The 12,124-nt window shown below is 44.7% G+C and overlaps 1 protein-coding gene across 1 annotated transcript in view; it reads right to left on the minus strand.

Moving 5' to 3' along the window:
- The window catches only part of DNAH6 (dynein axonemal heavy chain 6), a 2,906,060-nt gene that overhangs the window by 1,428,436 nt on the left and 1,465,500 nt on the right, over nt 1-12,124 (minus strand). Inside the window, exon 44 of the mRNA XM_030192089.1 lies at nt 10,369-10,540. Within this exon, the coding sequence (XP_030047949.1) occupies nt 10,369-10,540 (172 nt within the window). The remainder of the gene's footprint in view (nt 1-10,368; nt 10,541-12,124) is intronic.

Below are 12,124 nucleotides of genomic sequence, written 5' to 3' on the forward strand. Positions count from 1 at the left end.
GAGAAAAGGCGGATAGAGTGGACTTCAAAGGAGGAAAAACAGTGAGATTGAGGTGGAAGAAGGGGTTGAAATCTGGAGGAGGGAGAGAGAAGTAGTCCAACACCGCCCCCACGGCCAGCAGGGCGAGGAGTATGTGAAAATAGATAACCGCCATGGCACAGGGCTGCGACTGAAGCAGAGTCATCAGGGCAGAGCCAGGTTTCTGTTATGGCGAGCAGATGGAGGTGACGCGAGATAAAGAGGTCCTGGATATAGGGGAGTTTGTTACAGATAGAGCAGGCGTTCCATAGAGCGCAAGAGAAGGGCAGAGAAGAGGAGGGGAGTAGAGGAATAGAGATGAGGTTAGAGAGGTCGCGGTGAGATCTGTAGAGTTGGGATAATAGTTGGTGAGGAGGGCCAGGATTGGGATTGATGTCACCGGCTGAGAGTAAGAGAAGGAGTAAAAGAGAGTGGAGGACAGGAGGAGAGGTGTGGCCATGAAGGGGTAGAAGGCGAGAGGTATTTAGGTGGAATGGGGAAGGCAAAATGGAGGAAAGAAAGAGACGGAGATTAAAAGCCAAGAGGAAGGAAGAGGGTAGGAGAGAAGGTGAGGTGATGAAGTCGATGGATGGGCAGTGAGTTCCTGTAGCAGAGAGAGGTAGGGGGTGAGGGAAAAGATTAGGAAGGAACAGGGCTAGGAAGAGAATGTGAATAGGGGCCATAAATGACTGAGGTACTTTAGCAACTGGGAAGAAGATTAGATGTAAAGATAAAAATGCGCCGTGCGCCTAATGGCGCACGGCACCTAGACCAGAGGCCCTGAGTGGATTGGAGTGGACCTGGGTGTCACCCCGGAGAAGGCTGTAAAGGATATGCAGATGAGCTACAAGTCCTCCACAGCACCTGAAAGGCAGCCGGTGGTACAGCTGGGCACCTCTCAGCTGAGGAAAGGCTTACCAGGGGTTAGGCCGAAGCCAGCATTCCTCCCCGAGGGTCGCCTGATCCTCTATCTTTTATAGACTCAATGGGGGTGATTACCAGTGCTTTGAGCACAAGAAGAGATTTACAATTTTGTTTCTAACCACAGACACCGAGGAAGTCTGACAATTCTTGGCAGAGTAGATTTCTGCTAGGTACTTGTGACCTGGATTGGCCACTATTGGAAACAGGATATTGGACTAGATGGACCATTGCTCTGACCTAGTATGGCTATTTTTATATTCTTATGAATTGTCTGTTGAATACCTGATCTTGCTACGGCAGTCCATATTCTTCCTCCAGCAGTCTTGTACAGCATCTTTTATAGTGTTTAATGCTATTCTCACTTCTTAGGATTTTTAGTGCTGCAGTTACTTCCTGTCATGGTATGTGAGTAAGGTTACCATATTTGCCGTGACAAAAAAAAAAAAGAGGACAAAAAACAAAATTCAGGCATACCATGCCCCTGCCTCCACCATGCTCCTGCCCCTGCCTCAACCCCCCACACAGCCCGTCATGCCCCTGAATCATACAGTCACCTTGACCCCCCCCCCCCCCCCCCCAAGAAAGCCAGATTCTATAAGCAGTGAAAATACTGGTAACAGAAATGCATTTTCTTCCATACTCTGCTAAATACAAAATGAAAAGATGTACATGACATGCTCATAAAATGTACGTTTCTAAGCATTTCATAAGCATGTCTTATATATCTTTTCATTTCATACACATGTTCCCCTTTCTTTTCCCTCCCATCCACAAGCAGCATATGCCCCTCTTCTCTTACTCTACTACTATTTATCATTTCTATAGGGCTACTAGACGTACGCAGCCGAAATCCAGGCCAAAGTATCAGCCTGCCTGTCTGACATTGCTGCCATACAGAGCAGGAAAATCTAACAAGTCTTTGGTATGTTCACTATCTCAAAGGCAGAGGTAGACAGTTACATCTACTTGCCACAGCTACAGACCAGTTATGCACTCTATTGGTAAAAAGCAGAAGAATATTGCCAGTTCCCAATTAAAACCAATACAGAGGACAGCCTTTTAGACAAGCAGATGCAGAAGACCACAGACCAGAGGTGCAGTAGCGTAACAAATGTCATAAAGAAAGTAGAGAGTAAAGCTGTAAATGTACAAGACAGTGTTTCTCAGTACTCTCACTCCACTAAGCATACATTAAGATCTGCAAGATCAAGAAAGACAATGAGATCAAGCCAGTCTGTGACAAGTGCAGCTACTGCTAATGCATGTGCTGATCTGGAAGCTGTAAAGGCGCAATGCCTCACAATACTCACAGAGAGAACAAAGTATTGGGCAGCAAGAGAAGATTCCTGATGCAGTGGCGAGGGAGCTGTGAAATCCCGCCATGGAGGGGGGGGACAGGGGAGCCAAGAATGTATATATTAGACTGTAGTGTGAAATTTATGCATTGAACCCCGGTATGAAAAGTTTTTGTGAGCTGCAAGGTGTAAAGGACCCCTGAGATAAATGATTTATTTCATTATCCACATTCGGAGTGTGTTACGTAAAGTAAAAAGTAAATAAGTGATTAAAAAGACAGACTATAAGTTATGTTAGAACTTTAAAATAATTTTGACTAGCTCCATGTTCTTGACAGAATTTATAAAATTAAAGAGAGGCTTTTTAAGCCAGTGACTGAAAAGTAGACACATTGGGACGATATTCAGACCATGGGAGGGAGCCTGGTTAACTCCCACGGTCGGTGGTCAGCCCAGATATTCAATGCTGGGCTGTTTCCAGTGACAGGCATTGACTATCTGGTTTATTTTTAGCCGGTTTAAAGTTAACTGGCCAAGACAATATTCGAAGATAGCCTGTTAACTTTAAACCAACTAAAGATATACTAGTTATTTAAGGGTACAATGTGGCCACTTACAATAGCCAGAAATGACTTGAATATTTGGGGATAGCTGGCTATATCATGCAATATAGCCGGTTATCTCCTAGGCGCTAACTGGGAATATTTAACGGGGGATAATCGTATATCCTCCACTGAATATTGCCAGATAGCCAGTTAAGTTCCATTCCTGGACAGTTAAATGGTTTTGAATATTGGGGGGATTGTGGTAAAGCTTCCTGCATTTTCTGAGGCTTTTTCCTACCCTGAAAAGAAGAGAGAAAAGGAGAAACAAGTACTAAGATGGTGATATATTAAAAAGAATTATATTTTTACAAATATTGGTCAGAATATTATGGTGGTATTTACAGACTATGGGCTAGATTCTATATATCATGCCTAAAAAACTGGCACTGAAAAAAATTACACAGGTGCATTCTATAAAATATGCCTAAATTTTGGCATGTTTTACAGAACTGAGCCTCCATCCAGGCGACTAAATTTAGTTGTGGGCAGTTACACCAAGTAAAACTTGGTGTAAATGCTGTAAAGAGTATGTAGGAAAGGCCCCAAAGGAACCCTGGGATAGGCCAGAGTACCCCCGTTATAGGCAGGCATTCCCCAGGAAAAAACTAGAAATAAAGAACCACAACTCCCAGCATGCCCCAAGGGAGCCTGGGGATATGAGAAACTATGTGCATTCCCAGGAGTCTCCAGAGGAGGGCCGCAGGGGAAGGAGTAAGGCTGATTCTCCAACCTGGTGGAAGAGGTGGTGGAACAGGTGGGTGGAGAAAGAAGAGCCACCAAAGAGCTTTAATGAAAGAAAGGGTGAGCAGCTGGGAGAAGGGCGGGGCGAGGAGAATATGGATTGGGCTCCTGAGGAGAGAGAGGCAGAGAGTGAGCCTTGCCCTATGGAGTTGACTGAACCGGAGAACACCCTGGAAGAGCCGATGGACTTTTCAGCTCTGGCTCAGCGAAAGCCAAGGAAATAGCGGGGCCAAGCCGGGTCAAGCGGGAGGAGGTCAGGTAGGAGTATGACTGACCAAGAGGGTGGGACCCTAGGCTTTGAGCCCGCGCAAAGCCATTACTGTGTGTTTTTGGAAGCTTGGCTAGAACTGAACTGTGTTTTGAAAGCCTGGCTAAACTGAGCTGTGTTTTGAAAGCTTGGCTAGAACTGAACTGTGTTTTGAAAGCCTGGCTAAACTGAGCAGTGTTTTGAAAGCTTGGCTAGAACTGAACTGTGTTTTGGAAAGCCTGGCTAGAACTGAACTGTGTTTTGGAAAGCCTGGCTAAACTGAGCTGTGTTTTGAAGCTTGGCTAAAATTGAACTGTGTTTTGGAAAGCCTGGCTAAACTGAGCTGTGTTTTGAAGCTTGGCTAAAATTGAACTGTGTTTTGAAAGCCTAGCTGGACTGAGCTGTGTTTTGAAAGCTTGGCTAGAACTGAACGGTGTTTTGAAAGCCTGGCTAAACTGAGCAGTGGGGTAAAGCTTGGCTAAAAGTGAACTGTGTTTTGGAAAACCCCGCTACACTGAACAGGGTATTTTTTTTTCTTTTTATTAATTGCTGCTACTCTCTCCCAGGAGGGAGGGAGAGGAAGCAGCTGTGGAAGCCTGGACTGGGAAACTAACCGGCTTGAGAAAGGTGAACGATAACTGTGCTTTGTTTTGTGTTTTGGTGCCACAACTGAGGGAAGGAGGGAAGCCCCTCATAGGTAATAAAAAGCTTCATTGTTCTGAGAAAAAAAAGGAGCAGTACTGGAAGGTGTTCTTCAGGTTGTGGAGAGCTGCAACCGCTGAGAAAAGAGGATCCACTTTACAATGCCTATACCTAAATTAGGCGCAGACTGGGAGCATTCTATAACAACGCACATAGATTTTAGAAACACCCATGACCTGCCCATTCCACACCTCCTTTTCAGCTCTGCACCTTAGAAATTACGTGCATCACAGAAGAAGACACCAAAGCTTCAGGAATGTGGATCAGCAGCAAAAATCTGGCAACAGCCGGTTCAAATCCCACTGCTGCTCCTTGTAATATTGGGCAAGTCACTTAACCCTCCATTGCCTCAGGTACAAACTTAGATTGTGAGCCCTCCTGGGACAGAGAAATATCAAGTGTACGTGAATGTAACTCACCTTGACCTACTATTGAAAAAGGTGTGAGCAAAATCTAAATAAATAAAATTAAAAATAAATAAAAAAACTTTGACATCAAAGAATTCCATGGAAGACACTGATCTTCACAACACACGAAGAAGCATGAACTTTGTGAACTGCTGTCAATCCTTGAAGATCAGAGACTCTCTCTCTCTTTATGTTGTTCAGTGTTGTTATTGTCTGTCATTTGTTTCAGCTTTTTACTATGATCTCTTTCCAATCAAGGACTGCCATCAATGACTTCCTTTGTGACCTGGTCTCAGGCTCTTTGCTTATTAGTCCTTTTACCTTTCCCCATGGGTGTAGTTTGACTGTTTCATTTGGGGGGGGGGGGGGGGGCGGCAAAGGATGGGGTGGAGCATATTAGCATATTCATTTGTGTGTGTGTGTGTGTGTGTGTATATATATATATACACAAATGAATATGCTAACATGGAGGAAGGAAGGAAGGGAGAAAGAGCTGGCTTTTTTGGGAATCTCATACATATTCATTATGGTTATTCCCAAAAAAGCCAGCTCTTTCTCCCTTCCTTCCTCCTTACCCAGCACTCCCTCTTCCTCTCCAGTAGTATTTCCCCAGCCCCTTTCCCATAGCATGCCAGTGTAGACCTTAGAAATGCACAGTGCTTTTTTTGTGCCGGTACGCAACGTGATTCCCTTCGCTCCCCTGCCCCCCCCAGCCATCCATCCCCACCTCGTGATTCCCTTCGCTCCCCTGCCCGGCATCTATACCCACTCTGTGATTCTCCTTGATCCCCTGCCTCCGTCGCAGCTGCCGTAGTGAAAGGCCGTCAGCCTTCCCTTCATTTCCTGTTGTGTCCCGCCTTCGCACAATGATATCAGAAGAAGGCGGGACACTGACAGGAAATGAAGGGAAGGCTGACGGCCTTTCACTACGGCAGCTGCGACGGAGGCAGGGGATCAAGGAGAATCGCAGAGTGGGTATAGATGCCGGGCAGGGGAGCGAAGAGAATCGCGGGATGAGTATGGATGGCTGGAGGGGGGGCAGAGGAGCGAAGGGAATTGCGGGGTGGGTATGGATGGCTGGAGGGGGGGACAGGGGAGCGAAGGGAATCACGGGATGGGTATGAATGGCTGGAGGGGGGCAGGGGAGCGAAGGGAATCGCGGGGTGGGTATGGATGGCTGGAGGGGAGCAGGGGAGCAAAGGGAATTGCGGGGTGGGTATGGATGGCTGGAGGGGGGGACAGGGGAGCCAAGGGAATCGCTGGGTGGGTATAGATGGCTGGAGGGGGGGGACAGTGGAGCCAAGGGAATCGCTGGGTGGGTATAGATGGCTGGAGGGGGGGCAGGGGAGCGAAGGGAATCACGGGATGGGTATGGATGGCTGGAGGGGGACAGAGGAGCAAAGGGAATCGCGGGGTGGGTATGGATGGCTGGAGGGGGGCAGAGGAGCGAAGGGAATCACGGGGTGGGTATGGATGGCTGGAGGGGGGGGACAGGGGAGCGAAGGGAATCACGGGATGGGTATGGATGGCTGGAGGGGGGGCAGGGGAGTGAAGGGAATCGCGGGGTGGGTATGGATGGCTGGAGGGGGGGCAGGGGAGCCAAGGGAATTGCTGGGTGGGTATAGATGGCTGGAGGGGGGGCAGGGGAGCCAAGGGAATCGCTGGGTGGGTATGGATGGCTGGAGGGGGGCAGGGGAGCCAAGGGAATCACTGGGTGGGTATGGATGGTTGGAGGGGGGGCAGGGGAGCCAAGGGAATCGCTGGACATGGGTGGATGGAGGGGGGGCAGGTGAGAGAAGGGTTGCAGGACATGGATGGAGGAGAGGGAAGGGAGAGAGAAGAAATGCTGGACATGGATGGAGGGAAGGGAAGAGTGAGAGATGAGATGAGGGGAAAGGAAGAGAGGAGAAAATCTGCACATAGATGAAGAAAATAGGCAGAAGCTGGATCCACTGGACGGTGAAGTCTGCGGAGGATCCAGCTTTTACTTACGGATGTAGGACAAGAAATGAAGAAGAAAGGCGGAAAGTAAAGAAATAAATGGAAAGGAAGCCCTGGAAACGAAGTTAAGGGAACAGATAGAGAGCAGCAGAATCAGAGACTGGGACCAATATGGAAAGAAAAACAGTCACCAGACAACAAAGGTAGAAAAAATATTTTTATTTTCATTTTAGTGTTTGAAATATGTCCAATTTGAGAACATACATCTGCTGTCTTACTTTGCACTGGGTATACTGGAGCTGTAACAGCTTACAGAAATTATTTCTAATGAAAAAAAATCACGTTATTTTTTTCTCCTATACTAGTATAATATTTTCAATGATGTATGTTTATATGCGCCATAGCTGGTATAAGGGGTGTGGCTAATGTGGGTGTGGCTATCATAGGGGTGGAGCCATATCTGGTGAGCCCGCCCATAATGAGTACCGGCACCTTTTTTTCTACAAAAAAAGTACTGGAAATGCATAAGCTCTATATGTATATCCTTCAAGAGGTAGTGAGTCATGATTTAGGCTCTAAAACCCTTTCTGATGTTTTGGTGCCACCTCAGTAAGGCCAACACACAATCTCTCCACTGCAAAACACTATACACAAACTTGTGCAAAAACACACTCATAACCTTATCAAACCATAACAGCACTAATTCCAAGGATAGGACAAGCTACAACCTTATGCGTGGAGAGGCAAAACTGTAATTACACCGGGCTCTAAAACACCAGTATACTACCTAGTGAAAAAAAACAAAACAAAAAGGGCTGCAAATACTACAAGCTAGCAGAATACTGCACCTTGACCACACATGAAAAACACATGACACAACAGAAATGACACAAGGAACTAGAAGTAAAAAAAAATATGAAGGCAAAATACTGAACTGGAAAGTTACCTCAAGAAGTCAGACTCGGCATGCAGCAATACCAGAAAAATTGAAACTTACATTCAAAATATCACAGATGCACATTTCCAAAAGCTGACATATGCCAATTAATACATTCTGAATAAAATACTTTTTTCTACCTTTGTTGTCTGATCATTTAGTTTTTCTATTTGCTTTGGTCCCAGTGTCTTCTGTTTTATGCAGTGTCTTCTTTCCATTTGATATTTTTTCACTCACCATGTCCACCATCCTCCTGTGTCCTTATGCGTACTGTCTACCATCTGTAGCCCTGTCCCTATCCTTCCTCGAGTTTCAGTATCTGCCCTCAAAGTGTTCCGATCCAGCCCTTAAATTCAGCAGTTTGCCCTCCATCCATATCCAGCATTTGTCCTCACTCCCCTCCCCTCCATCCATGTGCATCTACTTCCTCTGTCTTCCCTCCTCTCCATCCATGTCTAGCATTTCTCCTCTCTCCCTTCCACTCCATCCTTGCGCATCTCCTTCGTCTTTCCTTCCCTCCATGTCTAACATTTCTCCTCTCTTCCCTGCCCTCCACTCCATCCATGTCCAGCATTTCTCCTCTCTTTCCTCCCCTCCATCCATGTGATTCTCCTTCCTGACTTACCTCCCCTCCATCCATCCATGTCCAGCAACTCTCCATTCTCCCCTGCCCTCTCCTCCATCCACCCATATCCAGTAAATTTGCTCTCTCCCCTGCCCCCTCCATCCATAAATGTTCAGCAATTCTCCTCTCTCCCCTGCCCTCCCCTCCATCCATCCATGTTCAGCAATTCTCCTCTCCCCTGCCCTCCCCTCCTCTCCACGTCCAGCGATCTCTTCTCTCCCCCTGCCCTCCCCTCCTCTCCATGGCCAGCGATCTCTTCTCTCCCCCTCCCCTCTCATCCATGTCCAGTGATTCTCCCTGCCCTCTCTCAGCTCCCCGACAGCCTTCCTCGCCGTTCCTTCCTGCCCGCCCCCCCCCCCCGTGCATGTTTAAACCTTTTATTTTTCTCGCAGCGACGGCAGTGAAGCACACAACACAGCGGGCTCACCTCCAGCTTTTCCCTTCCCTCACACAGTGTCCCGCCCTCGTGGAAACAGGAAATACATCATCGCCCTGCGTTTGGGGGGCAATGCCCCCTCGCCCCCCAAACTACGCCCATGCCTTTCCCGCTAGTCTGTGGGTGTTTTTGCTCTCTCCTGACCCTGCAAGGCAGACACTTCCATCTTGACTTAGAAGCATGTGCTCCTCTGCTCTCCTGAAGTGAACTCACCTTTTTATCTACTGCAGAACTCAATATTTCATTTCACAATTTCTTCAATTTATCTACCAACTCTCCTACATCTACCTTTCTCTTCAAACTCTTTTTCCTTCAGCTGCAGCATTCAGAACTTCGAGGTCCCTTGCAGCAAACTTGTGGGCATTCCAGGGGTGCAGTCGAGTTAAGTGCTAATATTCAGCACCTCACCGCATAAGTAAACCACTTAAATTGGGCTGCATAAATAGCAGTCCTATCTTTAAGCAGTTTGGCTTATGCAGTCAAGGGCTGAATAATGACTTCGCCAGTTATATGTTAGCCAGCTCAAAAAAAAAAAAGGATATTCAATGCTAAAGCCTGGACACGGCCTGGCATTGAATATCTAGGAATAATGCTGGTGGCAGGCAGCAAAACACTTAACGCTGCCAGCTCAATATTGGGGGAATGTACCATACTTAATAATGGCATATTAAAGAACCGGTATGGCCCATCCAGTGTGCCAAGTATTATGGAACCTCATGTAGATTTTTAACCACATTTAAGGAAGTCAATATTTAGACAGGCGATTTATGTGCTAAAATCATTTACACCCTTTTAATCTAGATAAAACTCTTTGAAATTGCCTCTGTAGTCTGGATTATCTTTCTGTATCTGCATCAATTTGCATTTATCTCAACTAATTTTTACCTGCAGTTTAGATGCCCAATTCCTCATTCTCACATAATTCTCATGTAATTCCTTAGTTTGCTCAAGTTTTAACTAGTTTGAATATATTTTTAAATCATTGACAAATGTGATCACTTCATACATTGGTTCTTTATCAGATCTTAATGAATGAGTTAAACAACACTAGTCCTAGTGTGCTTCTTTGGAGCACTTCACTATTTATTTCTCTTCATTAGGAAAACTAAGTTCTTATTAATACTATTTGCATCCTATCTTTTACACAGTTACTAAGCTACAATAGGACACTGCCTCCTGCCCCAAGACTTATAAATTCCTAGAAGAATCTCGCCTGAGGGACTTTAGCAAATGCTCTCTGAAAATCCAGATAACTATCCAATCCACATAGATATGTAATCAACTTTCCAGACCTGAAAACATGAAGAACATATCAAAATATCATTTGATCATATTTCTAAAATTCTTTAATTTCAAATTTCAAACAAGAAAAAAAGAGTTAAACCTTTCATATTGTTGAAAGACCCCAAATTCTCAAGCAATAAAAACACATTTGAAATTTATAATGACTATGATGCAGAAAAATTTTCAACAGTGATAAAGTAGATTACCTTGCACACACTTTGACAAATCACGTAAATTAAACACGTAATGAGATTTGGCAGGAGTGGGAAGAAGATCAATGCTCATTCTGTGGTAAATTTCAACTGCAGCTTCAACAATATTTGCTGCAGTTTGCTTAACTGCTGGGGGGAAATCCGTCAGAAATCCATTTAAGATAGCCTGTACCCATAAAATGAAACAAACAAACAACAAAAAAAAACCTTTAATTGCTTTTAATGAAAGACTACACAAAAACAAACTGTAGGTGTGGCTCATTATTTTTTCAAGTGTGATATATGGTTAGTGTATGTATTTCAGTTTTCATTGTTAGTCTAGCGCCTGTAATTTGATGAACACTAACAGAAGACTGTAAGCCAACCAGGCTATCACAAATTCTAAAACATGATACCTTCTTTTACTCTTTCCATTCTTACTGGTTAGTTAGTTCTTGCTTGTGATGAAGGGAATGTATATTGCAGTCCGTTTTCAAACAGAAACCATTTATGTGTTCTCACTAGATAATAAAGTTCCAAAGTGTGTATAGTTTATAGTTTTATTAAATTTGCTATACCACTCTCTAACTGGCAAGCAGAGCAGAGTGCTGTACAAATCAATTAAAAACACATAATATAAGAAAAAGAACTACAATGGCATAGCCAGGAATTTTCAACAGGAGGTGCATCTCTAGCCGGGTCAGGGTTATTGCACAGTTCCTAATTATCAGGCTCTTGCACTCACACACAACACTATTATTGAAATATTAGATACAATAATGCCATTTCATAGATATAAAAATAAAAAAAATTTAAAATTAAGATTCACATTGAAATATACCTATCCAATAAGCTGATAAATACGTACAACATAAACCATGTAAATATTGCAAACAAAACAATTGATAAATATAATAGAAATTTATGAAAATTGTAACACAAACTTATAAAGAATATGCAACCGTCAAAGTAAGCTGACTAAACCAAAAGTATTACTTAATAGTGAAATGTTTAAAAAAGATTCATTTAAACTGACCCAACGTGATGATATTAAGGATGTATTATGAACATGATAGGCCCCCAGCTTAGAAAGGAATAACCAAGAGTTAAATATTAAATTGTAGAGCAGAACAGATGTATTTAACTTAGTTACAGACTGCTGACACATTGCTAACAGTTAAACTTGCAGAAGTAATAAATGTCTGCCTAGATGATAGGAAAAACCACTAAGCATGCATATGTTTGGTAAGCATAGGGAAAAGAGTTTGTATGTTTTGAGCGAATAGATGTATACTGTATTGCTTAAGAATTTCATGTTCCCAATATGGTAATGAGTTTTGCTGAAATAACTAGGAGCTGTATGATCTTTGCTCTCTAGAATGCTGATAAAGCGAATGATACGTACCTGTAGCAGGTGTTCTCCGAGGACAGCAGGCTGATTGTTCTCATGACTGGGTTGACGTTCACGGCAGCCCCCACCAACCGGTACAAAAACTTTGCGGTCGGTCCCGCACGCAGGGCACGCCCACAGCGCATGCGCGGCCGTCTTCCTGCCCGTGCGTGACCGTTCCCGCTCAGTTGAATGACAAGCAAAGGAATGAGGAAAAACGCAACTCCAAAGGGGAGGAGGGAGGTTAGGTGAGAACAATCAGCCTGCTAGCCTCGGAGAACACCTGCTACAGGTATGTATCATTCGCTTTCTCCGAGGACAAGCAGGCTGCTTGTTCTCACGACTGGGGTATCCCTAGCTCTCAGGCTCACTCAAAACAAG

Source organism: Microcaecilia unicolor, chromosome 2 (genome assembly GCF_901765095.1).
Source record: "Microcaecilia unicolor chromosome 2, aMicUni1.1, whole genome shotgun sequence".
Classification (NCBI taxonomy): Eukaryota; Metazoa; Chordata; class Amphibia; order Gymnophiona; family Siphonopidae; genus Microcaecilia; species Microcaecilia unicolor.